Raw genomic sequence first — 17,236 nt, 5'->3', positions numbered from 1 at the left:
GGTGGGACGGCCCCGCTCGGCTCCGCTCCGCTCCCGTCGCTCTCCTTCGCCATCATCGCCCTGCGCCGCCGCCCGGGAGTGACGCGGGGCCGCCGGCACCTGCCAGCATGGAGGAGGAGGAGGCGGCCGGAGCGGCCCCGCTCCCCGCCCCGGCCCTGGCCGAGCTGCTGGCCGACGGTGAGCCCGGGGGGGACGGGGCTGTGGGGACGGAGGCGCCGCGTTGTGTCCCCGGGACCCCCGCTGCTGCCTCAGGGGTCCGGGTTGGGGATCGGGAGGGGAAAGAGGAGGGGAAAGTGGGGCTGCCCGGTGCATGGGGTGCTGCCTGCATGGCAGAGACCGGCCTCTGCCCCCTGTTCTTAGCCCTGTTCCTGCCCCTGTGCCTCTTCCTGCTCCTGCTCCCTGTCCCTGCCTGCCCGGTGCCTTGCCCGTGTTCCCCTGCTCGTCTTGGTAATATCACCGGGGAGCCTTCCGTGCAAAGTCTCACTTCGTTAAAAACCACCCCTACGGCATCATTTCTTAATTTAGCATTATAAATTAACGCCATTATCAGGCGCGGTACGCTTCGTGAAGTTGGGTGTTTGGCTGCTGTCGTTCCCAGTGGGGGCTGCTGTGTGCTGGTTCTGGGTCCAGCCTCTGCGGCCTCACCCTGGTTACGTCTGAAAAGTTGGAAGGTGTCAGTGCCTTTTCAAGAAAAAAGTGGGGATTAAAGGAACGTGTGCTCTTTTTCACCATTTACAAAAACAGACAACAAAACAGGCATCATCTCCAAGCATGTTTCTCTTGCTTGTAGTCTCTTCTCAAGTAAGTCAGTGTCACACTTATTATGCGAGGCCGCATGCTGTTACATCTGGAGAAACTGAGGAGAGGTCTGTGTGCTGCGAGATGTATGCTGTACGTCCACAAGTATTGCTGGTTTGAAGCACGGAGATAACATCTAAATCTCTTTCAGAATGTTATGCTGACTTCTTCAGAGAAGACTTTGATGTGAAAGCTTACACTTCGCAGTCCATCCATCAGGCTGTGATAGCTGAGCAACTAGCAAAACTCGCCCAAGGTATTAGTCAGCTGGATAAAGAGCTTCATTTACAAGTAAGTTTAAAGCATGCCTGCTGCTCTGGGGTGGTTGATATAAACTGATTAAACGCCGAGTAGTCTTATGGTCTTGTTGCTTCTGAAATTGCCCAGCTAACTGTGCAAGCACTAACTAACTGAAAATACAGCTTGCAGCAGAAAGAGTAGTGAGTCTGATACCTAACTCAGTCAAGCTCACTCCTAATACCCCTGTGAAGAAGCTGTACACTGTTTGGTTTTGTTTTGTTTCTGCACTCAGTTTCCATATGCACAGAGGTTCCACTCTTCGTAAGGATGCTCCCTAATTCTTTCAAATTAATCCTGTCAGCTATCAGAAAAGCTTTTCAGTGTTTTGGCATGGTGACTGTGAGAAGACAGTGAATGATATGTCTTGCACCCTTTCATCCTGTGCTGGAGCGTATCCTAGGCCCTAATCCTCACCTTTAGCTGGGCAACGTAACCTATGCTTACACACCTCCACACCTTCAGAAAGGCTCTTGAGTTTGGATAATCAAAGACAGTTTGGTAAAATCCACACAGACACCACAAAACTGTTGACCTTTCCGTGAGAGTGCATGTTAAATTTGTGTGTGATTTGAGAAACTGCTCCCCCTCATTGGTAAATTCTTTAGGAATTAGTTTTTAACTTTCATAAATAGAAATGAAAATACTAAAAATATGTAATTACTGTGTGATTAGTAAGCTTACATTTATAATTATTTTATGTGATGGTGTGTTGAAACATGATTGATTGCTCTGCTGACTTAATATGTCAGCTATGCTGCAATAACTGACCCTCTTCCCATTCTGAGCTTACCGTTTTTGTGAAGTAAAATGTGTTCTGAAAACCCTTTCATCTTTAAGGTGTGGCTGCTTTTTCCTGTGTCTTCTTAATGTAGGAAGACTATGATAATTTAATATCCCTCTCAGGTGCATATCTCCATGCATTCTTCTATTGTGATTTCTCATTTCTCTCTTTTTTTTTTTTAATTTTTTAAAGGTTGTTGCAAGACATGAAGACCTGTTGGCTCAAGCAACTGGAATTGAATCCCTGGAAGGTAGGAACAGTGACCTTATTTGCTATTTATTATGAGTGAGGAAGCATTTTTAACATGTGCACAGGGAACATCATTCACTGTCCACTTTGGTTTTTGTAGCTACAGATCTTACTTCTGAGAAATAATTTGGCAGTGTTTTTTTTTTTTTTTATGTCAGCAGATGGAGCTCCAGGGAGAAGATTTGACTGATAGTCCCCTGCAATAACTACTTAATAGGAAAAAGTATCTTGATAATCAGTTCTGAGTAACTTTAGCAATCAAGTCTTTTTGGCCTTTTAATATATATTTTTTCTAAATTAATCTAATTCATTGCAGCATCTATTGCCATAAATACCATGTTTGTAAATGCATATGCGTGTGTCGCATAGCTTAGAAGTCTTAAGCGAAGAGGCTTTAACACATGATCTTCACTGCACTGAGATGATTTTTTCCTAGTAGGAAACTAGTAAATTCAATGCATTTTTTTTTTTTGTGTGTGTTTTATTCCACTATTTGAGTTCATGCTTTTAATATAAACTGCTGGCTTGTAAAGGCTTTACTTGAGAACCATGGAATCTGTACAGAAAAATGGTTGCAGAATATGAATCTGCCAGAAGCTCATTAGACCTGTCATTCTGCTCTGCTCTTTGACACTTGGGAACTTTGTATGATCTTGTGGGTGTGTGTTTTTTTTTTTTTCTTTCCCAGAAAGGTATTTACTTCTATAACACGCTAATTTACATGATGAGATCCAAGCGTATTCTCTTCCCCACCTATATTTTGCAGCTTGTAGAGTAACTTGTCTTTGTCTCATCATCTGCTTTCAGGTTTTAGCATAACCAGAGAGTTTCTGGTTGCTGACACTTGTAGTACCAGTGAGCAACTGGAAATTGTTGGACATGGTATTCAATTTTTGGCATTTATATGTAGATATAAAAATAGAGAAATGCTTATTTAATCTAGCAAACAGTTTTTTAAACAGTTGGAAATTAAAGCATAGGAAGTCTGGAATCTTTGTTCATCCTCCAAATAAGATAAGAATCTATAGTCGACATCTACATCTGTCTAATGGATCAATGTCTTCCAGTCACAATCTTCATCAATTTGTGCTCAGTGGACCTGAGTGTTCAGAAATCGTTTCTGTTTTTGAAGGCATTCCTACCTAAAATTGCTCTGAGGAAAGACTGAAGTATTTCAAAAACAGCTGTTCATTTATAAAACAATTCTATAGGTCAGGTGTGGTAAGTAACAGATTTTTTACAGATGATAACCAAAAGTAAAAATAAAATCTAATCTGCCAAAAAATTCATTATTTTTTTCATTAATGTAGGGTTATTCTCCTTAAAAGGACTCTACCATGTGTGAGGGAAAGAGAAATACAGGAGAGTTCTAATCCTGAGATTTATAGACACTTGAAACATTAGTAGAAACAACAGTTTTGTGCAAGGAAACATGATATTTGCAAAACCTTTACTCTGCCCAACTTACTGAGTAAATTGCTGGGGATTTTTTTTTTTTTTTTTTTTAGGTCTGTTCACTTTGTTAATCTATACACTGATAAATACTCTTTTTTTTGGTTCCGTTTCTATAGATAGCTGAACAGGTATATTGAATCCTGTGTTAGCTCAAGATGGGCTAGATAGTATCATCCTGTATCTTATACACCAGATGCAGAGGGTAGATTACCTTTTCATCCATCCTAATAATGTCTTCTGGCAGGAGGTACTGTTGTATTGCTAAAGAGCATACACCAGACATGTAGCAAGCAATGTTACTTCACTGTGCCTCATTTCAATGTAGAGTGGAGAATTGATCCTATTATATCTTCATCTTCTGGTGTGTGAGAATTGCGTGGCTGTCCTTCCATCTACAGATGTCAGAAGACCCCTGAATCTCACAACAGCCAAATTAATAGATTTGAAATACAGAGAATATGGGAGTAGGCATATTTATACAATACAGACGAAATACAGTTCCAGTACAGAACAAACTGAATAAAACGCTATTAGCAGTAATTTTGTTTATCTTTTGTCTTTTTGTATCTTATTGTAGTTCTGCCCAATTTGATGAAGACAAGCTTGTAAACAGGGCTTTACAAAAACGTAGGATGTTTGAGAGTGCTTACAATAACTGAAAAAAAATAATTTCATAGGTCTGGGTTTGCGTAACTTAATTAAATTCTCAGCAGGCTGATTCCACATTGTAAAAATGACTGCTACCCTTGACTGCTTTATTTGCAATTTAGGAAGAAAAGAAAACCGTGCTTGTAGGTTTTCTTTGTGCTGCTTTTCCAAATTCATCTGGAGCAGACACGATTAGGCTAGTTTGCTCTGTTTGTAATCTAAATTAGATGTTCTCACAATGACATCGATACCTTACTTTTTTGCTCAAGATGCTTATGCACAGGAAGAAAATCTTGAAATAGAATTGCTTATCTTTTCAGTTTCTCTGAACTGTCTAGTTCCTTTGTTAAACAAGTTGTGGCATTTTTTTATATCACGTTCTGCTGTTTGTATCAGGTTATATGCCTTTGAACAGCATCTTGATCATCATTCTCTTAGAAAGCAATCTCCTCTAAATATTATTTGAAACTTATCATATGATGAATTTCAGAGCAATATATCTTCTGTAGGTTTTTGTTCTGTACCAGTAAATTTTTCCATGACATTCAGTAGTTCACTGATTACCTGCTCAGGTTATTTCCAAATATCGTGTGTCTCATTCATTTCAATCTCTTTGAATATTTTATTGTGAAGGGTGAAACTGCTCTTTTTTTATGTAGAAGTAGTCTGCAGGAGATGTAATTTGAGGAATAGTTCTTTCTATAATTGATGTGTTATGTTTAAAACATCTGCTTTATTTTGCAGGTGTCCTCCAAATGATGCAGACTAGAATTGGTGCTCTACAAAGTACTGTTGATAGGTATGCCGTTCATGATGTGATTAGAAAGCCTAAATTCTTAATTGTTCTGTTATGTACTTATTAATACTTCCACAAATAAACTTCTCTTTTTATTTTTAGAATTAGAGCCAAAATCATTGATCCCTACAATAAAATAGTATCTCGCACAGCTCAGCTAGCAAAGCTTCAGGTAAGTTGTATTAAAAATACATTTTAAAAAGTCTTTTTAATATGCTTTGTTTCACGGTCCTCTAGTCCCCCCAGGTGAATCGTCAGATATGGATGGGATTTCCAGCAGTAGACTGCAGTTTGCTCTCAGTATTTCTGAGTGAAAGTCAGTATTTGTGTGTCTCCTCATGAACTACTGAGAAATGCTTCACGTTACAAAGTAGGAAACTGACCTTTGCATTGGCTTTGTTAGTTTCTGTAGAGATGGTGGGTAAGAATGAAAGGCTATAAGAACACAGGTTAATTAAATTTTCATTACTGTCTGGGTATATTTGATACTGTTACGGTATCAGCGTGTTGGAGATACTTTTCACATTTACATGAGTGCAGGCTCAACTGCAGTTTAGTAAAGAGTTTGGGAAATAATTCTTTCAAGATAGCCAAGGTGCAATTTACAGAGCCAGTTGTGGTTCCAGTGTTTCATAAGCCCAGGTACGTAGCTGTTCCTATCTTTTAAATGTAAGTGGAGTCTACAGAGAGTGTACTTCTGTGTTAACGGAGAGCAGTTGTAGAGAGCTTTTCACAGTGATGGTGAGGTAAGTGTCAAACGCTTCTATTTCTAATTTTATTATAGCTTAAAACTATTCCATAGATCTTCAGGAGTTAATATAGCTGCGTTCTGTTCAGCGTATGGTTTGAAAAGAAACACAACTTCAAATCTGTGACTGTTAAATGAGTTACTGTTTGAACTGTTTCTCTTCACAAATTTACCTTGGGTTTGTAGAGCTAGGGATTTATCTTCTAGTAGCAGAAATGTGAGCTGTGGATATATGCTCAGGGAGGTTGCCATTGTCTGCTGTTGTACACTAGAGGAGGTGAGACTGCAAACAGTGGCACGCAGCTTCCAGTCTGGGGGCTGGTGGAGCAAGTGCACTAGTCTCTTGGATGAAGCTCTGATATGTTCTACATCATTTTCAGTAGCAATGAAGTTCAGCAGGAAGCTCTTACCAGTCTGTTCAGCCAGTTTGTTCAGCTGCTTCTCCTGTTCTTCCCAACTCCAGCTGTCAGTGTTTTTGCCAATGGGCAAACTGTCCATGACTTCCGTGTGCCAGGTTAGGTGCACATTTTCTTATTTGTTCTTGGGTGTATGTTACAAGTGTGGAAAGTGTTGCGGGAATTTGAGGCTAAAGATCAAGATCATTTCTTCCTTGACTTTACACAAAGTCAAAGTGGAAGGCCCTGAATGTAGGCAATATTTCTTGGGTTTGCTTTGCTTCCTCTTTGCTCTAGCAGGGATATGGCCATACAGAGGTTACATGGGTTTTTCTGTGGTGTGAAAGCATCATGCACCCAGGGGCTGGGGTCAGCATTACTCAGCCTGTGCAGGGGCATTTGTAATACCTGTTTTTTCTGAGCTGTGAGTCCTCTTGTTCTAAATGCCAGTCCAAAAAAAAAAAAAAATGTTTAGGGTGAAGGCAGCGTGCTAGGCTCCATTCTTGCATCCAAAGCTGCCAACTTCCCTCAGTGCACAAAAAAAGGATGACTAGCTTGTCTAGCAGAGTCCTTAGCATGAGAGCTGCTGTCCCCTTGTCTTGTCAGATACGTAGTGAGTGCATTATGTTGCTGTTGTGTCCTTTTACCTGGTTGCCTTATTTGTTCAGGAAGGAAGGGCATCAGCACAGCAAACAACTCACTTCCTGGCTGTGGCACGGTTTATGAATGAGACACTTGTGGCACAGACACTTTCAAACTTGCTAATTTTATCATTTGATATACAGTTAGTACAGTAAGTGTATTAAAACAAAGTAGGTGACTGATAAAAGAGGATGCTCTCTATCAAAACCTGTAGGGTTGGCAGTTATCCTTTGCTGCTTTGCTGAACTGCGTGGTGTTTAAGGGCCTCCTGTATTCATGGTTGTATTACTTCAGTGCTTCTCCTTTGATTGCTATGGGACTGCTCACAAACTGAAGGAGTATTTGGCTTGCATAAAGCTAGATTTTGCTATCCTTAATTGTTTTTAATATAGTCTGGCTTTTTCATAAACATTCTCACTGCAAATTCATTGTCAAACTTCAAATCCAGTCCCGAATTCTAAATCTCTTTTGTATGCTTGTATTATTTCTTGCTCTGCACTTACAGCTTCATGGCATCCCAGGGGAGTAGTAGACTCACAAAGCTTACTTCCTATTTTAAATCATGCTATCCTCTTCTGAGCACATTCATAGTCTTTCCATGGAATATCACAAGCTAAACGGGATTAGTTAAGAGCTGAAATATGTAGACAGAGAGTTTGTCCTTCAGAGAGTTATTTTCTGTGGATTTCTAACTGTTTCTACATATGTTCTTAATTTTGGATATATTAGAGTTTAAAAATCCCTATAATATCAGAAATTTTGAAAGCTTTTTTATTTAAAAAACATATTTCTATAGTTTAAAATTATTCTCTCTTTAAAGTATTTTCCAGTAGCAGAGTTTTTCCTGGTACTACAGAACCTAAACAGTCAATGTAGTCTTAAAATAGTGGACTGTCCCATCTTTCTTCAGGCTTCTGTTACATATGCAAGCATATCTCATATATATTGTGTTGTATATACAAGCATATATATATATATCACATATATATATGCAGTTCATTTGCATTGTGATCTGGCAGATATCTGCAATTGCATATATGAGCTGTGTGCTGGCAGAATGTCAGGTGGTCTTCTCTTTGTAATTGTCTTCCTTCAATAATTTCATAAAACTAATTTAAGAGTAAGAGGCTTTTTGTTAATTTAAATTTTAGCAAGAGTGTTGATATGTTGGTTTAAATTTCAGCAGATAACTAACATGCAATCTCCCAAAAAATTGTGCTTGATTTTTTAATTTTATTAAAACACTGGGCCTAACTTAGGCCACTGGCTTTGTTCCAAATTACTTCTTGCTTGAACAGTGGAATTGATTCCTTCTTGTATGGAAGTATCTCCTTTAGGAAAGCATACTATTTTAACTCCAGAAGTGACTGTTTCTTGAATTAATTCAGACTTCTGCTGTGCCAGTGGTCAGGCTTGGTAATCTAGCATCCCTGAACAACTCCGCTACTAGATGTGTTTTTTTATTTCCATTACACAGTCCTCATATATTGCATTCTTTTATCGTGACTGAGAGTTTTATGAAGTTGCACAAGTCATGTAAGTGGAAATACTTATGTGAAACGTAATGTTTGTCAAGGGCACAATGCAGTAGCGATGGCTGTAAAGTTAAGAGCGCATCTTCAGTGTGAATTTTCTCTCCCTCCTAATTCGCAGGGTTAGAAGTTGGATCTCAATATAGCTTTTCCTAGCTCTTATTCAGCTCAATAGTCCTTTCAAAAGGTTGTTTCTTGGTATGGGAGATAACGAACAACAATCAAATGAAAGAGAAATATTCTTCAGCATGTAAAGTACAAGATGGTCAGAAGATAACTGAAGTTGAATTCCTAGGGAAAAACGTTAGTCAGAGGTACACAATTGGATTAGGAAATAATTAAATCTGAAGGCAAAGTAGTAATACTGTGCCCTCATATTTGGTGAAGCACAGTGCACAATATCAAAAGCTATTTTTGATCCGGCTTGCAGAAATTTAGTTCACAGATATGAAAGTGATATGCGGATCAAGATTTTTCTAATTAAAGAAATGGATTAATAAAAACTGATATGTTAATCTCTCAAAAGCAGGATAAGCCCCACTTGGTTCTCACTAATAATAGAAATCATGTGGTTAAGTCATCTCAGAATGCCTAGGAAACTCGCACTTAATGCTGTGTGATACAGAGCCGAAAGCAATGAGTGTGTGTGCTTTCGGTGCTTTGTCTCTGTGGGGCTTTTGTAATTTTTCCTTCTTTTGTCGTGCCTAGATGTTGAATGAAATGTTAATATATGTATTTCCATTGTTTTATGCTGTCGTACAGTAGGGATTGGCAAGTTGTGCAGTCCACTGAATATTGGCTGAAGCGATTATATACGAAAATATGTGTGCTTAACATTAGTTTTCAAGACCTAAACTTGAGTCTAAAAAAAGGGTTCAAAATCTGTCAAGTACTGAATATTTTTTAAAGTAATTTTAATTTCATCTTGGTATCCATAAGATAAACATTTCAGGAGGATTTATTGTCAGTACAAGGGAAAATAACTGAACAACTCTTCTTACTCATTCCAAATTTCTTACTTATACCTCTTGTTAATCTGATTGCAGATGCTGGAGACAAGTTTCAAAGTAATGCCAGTGACTACTGAAATCCATACACTTCTGTCCCTTCTTCTAAATCACACTTCTGAGTTGTAGTTTTGATGCTAGCCACTCCAGAATGTTGCTTCTCCTGTAGCACGTACCTCCTAACCTGACAGACTCAGTCCAGTCCTAGATGAAGTCTATTATCTCTGCTTGTTCTATGGTCTCTGGTTATATGGTTTGTGGTTACTGATCTCTAAAAACTTTGATGCATCTTTAGGACTCCTCTTATGTCATGAGAACCCTCTTCCATTGTAAGACTTAAAAAATTCATCATGCACTTGATCTAACTCTTTGTCTCTGTTGTTTACTGCGTAGAATGAGAAAACCTGTTTGAAAACGTGGGTTGGGTGAAAAATGGTGAAACTATTATGTTTGATTCAGATGTCAGCAATATCTTTGTTCTGAATTGGTACTAATGAAAACATGGAAATATTTTTCCTGAAAATTTGCATATGCATCCATCTTAATTTTAAGATGTATTTTCATAAACCTGTGAAATAATATGAACTAAGAGTTGACTGCATGTAGATTACTGGCCTTAGGAAAGTTTTGATGAAAATGAATGTTTACATACATTCTTACTGTAAGAGTCAATATTTATAACAACACTTTTAAGCCTTTAAGTTTTATTGTCCTCAGTAGTAAATGCTGCCATTTTGCTTATTTTGGATCAATATTTAATTGACAAAGCCCACTTCTTAATTTTACTCATGTTTAGAGAGGGGAGAACTATTTAGAAGGAATTCAATACATAAAAAAGCTCACTTCTGGATAGAAATAGGATATGTCTCTGTCATAGGGTCCTGAATTTACTTTTTTTTTGCTAGTAATAACAGTATAATCTCAGTAGCCCAATAAATATAATTTCCAGCTGTTGAAAGTCATCTGTCATTGCATTAAATTGTGACAAAAATCCTTTTCAGTGTTCTAAAGTTCTTTGTTTTTATTCACATTCATATTTCCTTTTCAGTTAAAATGTTTCCATATTTGAGGCCTAAAATTATGTGATTGTAATGAGCTGATAATATCCTTTAATGCTAGGATTTCTCTGCAGGCTGCCTGTGACTTGCTGCGGAGGATAATACGCATCTTGCATCTCAGTAAGAGACTTCAAGGACAACTGCAAGGAGGAAGCAGGGAGATAACAAAAGCTGCCCAGAGTCTCAATGAACTTGGTGAGTCCTTCTTAGTTACTTTTAGAGGCATTTTTAGCTTGCACTCATACGACTTACGACGGTGTTTGACTTCAGAAACAAAGAATCCCCTAAAACTTTTTACTGTGGTTCTGTTTCCTGACTTGAGTTGTGAAATGGTGTGGACAGAACTGTTCTGAATTTGGTACCTTCATTCAGCATCTTCAGTTTTTTTATATGACTTCTCTAGATAAAGGTATTTAATATCATGAAAATTTTGTGAGAATTTTTTTTTGGGGCAACAATTTTTACAGATAATTAATTTCTGACTGGTTTGTTCTGTTATGGGAAACCCATATGGAGAATGGGTGTCCCCAGGCATCCGGAGTCAGCTCAGAGTCGTCCTTTTTATTAACACAGTGAGAATTTAATAGTACCCATATATCAGCTTAAGCTGGGTGCTTCCAAGGAGGGGCTGTGCTCAAAGCTTTCTCTGGGTTCTTATACTTGTACAATCTTCATTTTGTCCGCTGTAGTCCAAACAATTCTGAACACATACGCGTAACGTTCCTTCAGAATGGTGGTTCTTTGTTGCAGGGCAGCATGGCTGCTGTTGTCTCCCAGGACAGGATGTCTTCTGTTATCTCCCAAGGCAGGGTGGCTTCTGTTCAGGGCAGGCTCTGATCTGGCGCCATCCTTGGTCAGCATACTGCCCCCTTCCCAGTGCCGCTCGTTATTCCTTACATACCAGCGTCTTTTTTCCTTTCCAGTTTGTATAAAATACCTTCAGAGGTGACAGATTGTATATTTAGCTTTAGGAAGACATTGCAGTACAATAAGGCATAATTTGAATGACAGCTTGTGTCTTAAAAGAAATTTATTGGCCCTTTGACCTTTATGAAAACCATATGTGATACGATACACAGATACCTAGGCTAATTCAGATACTGGAAGCATTCTGCTGCAGCAGTGACTAATTTACTCTGGATTTTACTGGCTTGTAGAAAGAGTGATAAAATACTTCTCGTGACACTCGTGTTACGTTGCTGGACTGTTTTTCGTTCTTCAGCTAGCTTGGGTACTTCCACACGGTGCTGCAGGAAGCAGCGAAGAACATCCCATTAGTCTTGGAGATCAGTCATCACTGTTGTATATGGTATCTTGCCAGTTGTTTCTCCTTTGGTTTAATTTGGTAGTCAAATTTCAGCTTCCAAAAATAGGTTGTGGGAGGGCAGAACTATCAAACATTCAGAATCATCCTGAGGTTTATTGTGCGTATTTGTCACTACTGCTCCTTTTATACTGGGTAATCAAAAAATTATTAGACAATGATTTAGTCTTATAATTAGCAGATGCTATGTTGCAAATGGGAAGTTTAAATATTTATTTAGTTTATCAGTTTGGCTGAAGCACCAGAGCATCAATTGTAGTGTTCTAAGCTAGTATATATTTTTGCTACTGTGTCTTGGTTTTGGTCTCTCCTCTCATCACGAGGATATGTAAGTAATGCTGTCTTTTAACTGCCTGAATTACAAATCTTGTGGGATTAATCTGAATGCTAGATCCTATTCAAATAATTAGTACAATTTAATGGTAATATGAGACGTTTATGCTATCTTGTGTAGTTTTTAGGATTTCTTTAAAAAAAAGAAAAAGCCTTTTATTACCCTCCTTCCTCTTTCTTTTACGATTTAAAAGGAGACCTTCCACTTTCTTTTGTTAAAGTGCCACAATTTTTTTGAGTTTCTTGTTTTCAAATACTTGTTTTTTTTTTTTTTTGTTTTTCCTGAAGCTTGTGAAAGTCTGAGTAATTATTATTGTTGAAGGGAAATGTGTCCCCTTAGGAAGCACTCTTGAGTTTCATCCTACAAGGCATGGGAGAAGCCAAGGCTTGTGGCCCTTAATTTAATTCTGGACAATTTATAGCCAGGTAAAATCCCTTGTCTATTATCATTTCTCCCTTCCTTTCTTTTCCTGATGTCTCTTCCTTTCTCCTCTCTTACCTCTTTATCTGCATCCCTCCCTCACCTTTCAGCTCTCTGTTTTTCTCTGTTTTTCCTACCTTGCCTGTTCTGAAGTTTTCCTGCCTCCCAGATGGCCACGAAGGCCAGCACCTGGGTGCATGGGAACACCACAGTGCAGAGAGGTCAGAGCAGGGTCTGTCCTGTTTGGTGATGGTTTACTAGGAGTGGGGTGACTGCTCACAGGGGAGGAAAGTAAACAGTAAGTTTGCTTTTTGTTTTAAACAGAAAGTAAACATCGTGAGGGTGGAAGGCATGGAGAACAGACACTGGTTATTTGGTGGTGGGATGTGAAAGCTTTGGGGGGGGTTTAGGAAGTACTGCAACATCTGATGGTAGTAAGTAGGTGGTAGAGATGGGCAGCATGAAAGCCTGGTGTTGGTTAGGGAGCTCTGCATCATGAAGGCTTGCTTTTGAACTGGGGATCACAGCCAATATTACTAAAAATCTGTGTTTTCAGCCAGATGTTTCTGAATATCCCTTTGGCTGCTATTCAGGGAAAAAATCTTCCTGTTGTTTGTTACCTTTCTGTCGTGCTTCTAGTACAATATCATTTCTGCTTTGTGAAATCATCAGCAGTGTGATTTTTCTATGAAAGCTCTGCATTTTCTATAGTCTAATATAACATGCTTATAGGTTATTCTTAGTGGGGTCTTGGGATACTGGACATTTATTTTTACATCCTGATACACTCTGTGTGTATGTATGGTGTGCAGGAAACCTGTGTGTGTGTCCATTTAGGTATATGGATACAAGAAACACCAGCTTTTACCAAGAAGGGTTTTTTCTTCCTGGGTACTTTGTTAAGTTGCTGATAGCCTGCAGAACTGCAGAACAGCCGGTGATGTTAGGAACTTGACTCTGAAAACAACTGGTAATATTTTCACTGAGATCTTTACTTAAAGCTGAAGTAGACCTAAAATTCCTCTGTGTTAGACTTTCATATTGTTTGAAATTAACTTTCTGTTTCAACACAGTAAGAAGAAAAACTGAATTTAATATATAATTTTTGGAGATTAAATGGTGTGTGTGTGTATATATACATATATATAAACCTTCTGCAGCTCATCCACCTCCTAACACACTTCTTTGGGTCCCCTATCAAAGCAGAAGCAGAGCTGTGATAGTTCATTAAACGAGCTATTAGCTGGTTCTCTGGTTTATTCTTCTTCATATTACAGAATCTGATGCAGCATATGGGTAGGTAAAGCACGTGACACATTCAGGTGTCACGCAGTGGGTAATACAGTGGATTACATGCCCTGACTACTCTTGTTTGTGATGCTTTTATATGGATGTTTTGTAAAGTGAAAAAGAAATGTTCCTAAGCAAGGTTAAACAATAGAATGTGAAAAAGCAAATGGTATGCTATAGACAGTTCTCCTTTACAGAAGAAATTCTATAGGTATTGAAAAATCAATACCTAATATGCTGTCTTCCACGTGCATATGCAGAAATTACTGTCTCTAGTTGTCACTAACTGATCAGTTGAAGATGAAAAAATTAGTAGCTGCACTGTGAATAGCTGGACAAGTCGTTAATTCCATTTATCATTTACAGAGCTAGCTACGGACAATAAAGGATTTATGTCTTTTGTTTGTTCAATAACTATAACTTGATGTCATCATTATTCATACAAATGCTTAGACTTCTAATTATAATAAACCCCTAGTCTCTGTGTATGGCTGCATTATAATTTATTTTACAGCAAGTGAATTTATTTGCTTGAATGACCTTGTGAGCATGTAAAACTTGGAGACATACTTTCGCAGCAGCCATAATTTTGCTCTTCGGTAAACGCAAAGTTAGTCTGTGACTAAACTGTGCAGCCATAAAATGAAGGGGAAGGGATATTGAAATATTTAATTGGGTGTCTTCAATATAGAAGTTGCTCTGGGAAATACTGTCTTCCAAGTATTTTAGGAGAGGAGAAGATGGGGGAAGGTAAGACTCCGACCTCAATTTAAAGGTACATAATTGTACAAAGAAGGCAAAATATTAACAGATATGCAGGTCTAGCTAAAATGGAGGAAGTCTTAGATAAGTATCATGATTTTTCTAGGAGGCTAGCAAAGCTTCCACGTGGCGGTTATTTAGTCTTAATAACAACAGAAGACTTGAGGGAAATAAAAAGAAATAGAACTCACTTCTGTAAAGAAGTGTAGGCTGGATAGAGAAAACTGACGTTAGGATATACGTGTTATTGGGTGAAATAGTTTGAAGGAAGTCCTTTGGCTATGTCTGGAAAGCTTTTTTTTTGTAGCTGGCATAAGGGATGTAGTGGTAACTGTCTTCTGAAGTGCATCATGAAACTAGTGACATCTGTACAAACGTGATTTTGATCTTGGGCCTGAAACATTCCCCTGTGAAGGATAGAAAAAAGTACCTTTCCGAGGTAAACCAGATGTGTCATGGTATTTAAACAAGAAAAAGCCTGGGTACAGCTGGCAAGTTTGTTAGAATCAAAATTAAAGGAAATGGGAGGGGGAAAATGACCTCTTCTGTTGCCTTGACGAGTGCTGCATTGGTAGGATCTTGTCTTACCGAGTATTGAAGTTTCTATGTTTGTGTGTTTTTTTAGTATTCCTGCTCCATGCAATAAACTGGAGTTTCCACTGAAAGGGAGCACCACTGTAGATTGTGAAGCTATCTATAGTCTTACGGCTCTTGACACCCAGTTTGTGTCATACAGTAACACAAAGTAATGCTTGATTGAGGGAAAAATGAAATTTCTCTGTGAAAATTCATTTTCATTTCAGATTTTGTTCTTGTAGAACATTGTTGTATAATGGCACACAGTCGCTATTCTCCATACCTTTGAAAATGCCCATGTCATTAAACAGAGTAAAATCTTTCCAAGTATGTTAAACATAAGTCTATTTTTTTTCTTCTGTGTAGCTGTTTAAACATGGGCCTATTCTGCAGAAAGGAGGGTTTGTGCATATATAGTCCTTTGTGTGCATGTATATTTATGTGTGTATATAGATATTTTAAATGCAAATATAAAATATATTATGTATGTCCATCCTAATGTATCCCAACTGCTTTTCAGAGTAATCTCATTATTCTTAGTGGTTATCTTGGAGAACTCCTGGGAGAGAGAGATGAGAATCCAAAAGACTGGAATGTTTGCCTTAATGAAAATACAACTCACTGGCTCCTATTTTACGTAGACAACTCGAACTTAAGTTCTATAAGCAAAGGAACTCCAGAACAAATAAAATATAGGAGTCTAGAATATAAAAATGCTGTTAAATACTAAACCACGTGAATCTTGTTTAAACGACTGCATTTTCTTCCTTGGCAGCATAGCACGTCTTCAGACTAGAGAAATCAATGACTGCCCTGTAGTTTGATTTAAATGGGGCTCTTGACACTGCATCATACTAGCAAGGTCAGCAATATAATGCAGATGAAAATGTTGTGCAGTAGAAGCAAAAGTTTTGAGAAAACTGTACCTGAGAAGTCATCAGCAGTTGTTCACTGTTGCACAAGTGAACATACATCAAGTGGGGTTTTGTTGAAATGTGTTCTCGTGTTTTCATTAATGAGTTGAGTGATGTAATATGGTATATCCTTATTAAATTTACAAGTACTAATCAAGCAGAGAAGAATGGAAAGTATGCTGGGAAACAGGATTAGAATGAAGAATATTCTTAGCAAATTGGAGATATGTCTTAGTTGAATTGCTTTCATTTCTCTTCCAGACAAGTGCAAAGTCCTAGCAATAAATACTTGTAATTAACAGCAGAAATTTGAGAAATGACTGTGTAGGTAGTAGTTCTGTGCTTAGTAGACCTGTGCTTAGATGAAGGCTTGATAGTTCTTCACAAATTGAGTGCAAGCCAGTTGTTCATTTGTTTTGTAACAGTGTGACATTGCTGGCAATGAAAATTCATACTGATCTTTATAAGGGAAGGTGTTTTGTGCAAGGCACTTGAAACCTTTTGTTCGTGCTTCAGCTGGAGAATCAAGCCTCCTCTAAGGCACCTCATTCAAGGAAGGCATAGGTTAATTGGAGAAAATCCTAATTACAGCAATAGCGATGGCTGAAGGTCTTGAGGATGGGCAGCGGGTGGAGCAACTGAAAGTGCATGGCTTTTTGGTTTGGAGAAGAGGGGTTTGAGAGGCACAGTAACATTCTTCAGATAAACCAGAGTTTTTCCAGGTGGGAAGGGAGTAAATAGCTCTCCACATCCCCTGTGATCAAAACAGTAAGTAATGGGCCTAAAATGAAACAGAACATTTTTATCTGAAATGCTGGGAGATGTTTTCATAGCTGCCCCAAAATTATCATTATGGGCAGAAGCAGTATTTGGAGGTTTTCTAAAAGCAGTTTAGACAGACATGTGTCAGCAATACTTTAGATAGAGGTGCTTTTGCTTTGAAAGCAGCAGGACTAAGCTGACCTGCTGCCATCTCGGAGGTGCTACTCCTCCTTTTCCCTCCCCTCTCCTCCCCTCCTCTGTTAATAGAGGTTGTATTATAGTGAAGTTTTGGTTAATTGAACTGCTTGATGTTCAGTTCGCTTCCCGTGAGTTGGTTTGTAAGACACTGCCCAGTTACCTCCTGAAATTTTGGGACAGCGCAATTGAAAAATTCAGGCTGTCACATTAGTTCATCTTCTTCTTACCAGTCCTTCAGATGAAATAG

At 38.5% G+C, this 17,236-nt stretch overlaps 1 protein-coding gene across 2 annotated transcripts in view; it reads left to right on the top strand.

The window, feature by feature from the left end:
* Window positions 1-47: 47 nt before the first annotated feature.
* Window positions 48-17,236, top strand: part of COG5 (component of oligomeric golgi complex 5) — a 180,859-nt gene continuing 163,670 nt past the window's right edge. The window contains exons 1-6 of one of the 2 annotated variants that reach the window (XM_072032652.1): window positions 48-177; window positions 950-1,089; window positions 2,072-2,129; window positions 4,976-5,030; window positions 5,130-5,199; window positions 10,484-10,604. In XM_072032652.1, coding sequence (XP_071888753.1) covers window positions 108-177; window positions 950-1,089; window positions 2,072-2,129; window positions 4,976-5,030; window positions 5,130-5,199; window positions 10,484-10,604 — 514 coding nt within the window. In that variant the 5' untranslated portion in view covers window positions 48-107. Of the gene's footprint in view, window positions 178-949; window positions 1,090-2,071; window positions 2,130-4,975; window positions 5,031-5,129; window positions 5,200-10,483; window positions 10,605-17,236 lie in introns of those variants that run through there. The other variant, XM_072032653.1, reaches the window with a different exon arrangement.

Source organism: Anas platyrhynchos, chromosome 1, assembly GCF_047663525.1.
Source record: "Anas platyrhynchos isolate ZD024472 breed Pekin duck chromosome 1, IASCAAS_PekinDuck_T2T, whole genome shotgun sequence".
NCBI classification, from domain to species: Eukaryota; Metazoa; Chordata; class Aves; order Anseriformes; family Anatidae; genus Anas; species Anas platyrhynchos.
Note: the sequence above shows the minus strand (reverse complement) of the source record. Positions and strands in the feature narration are given on the sequence as shown.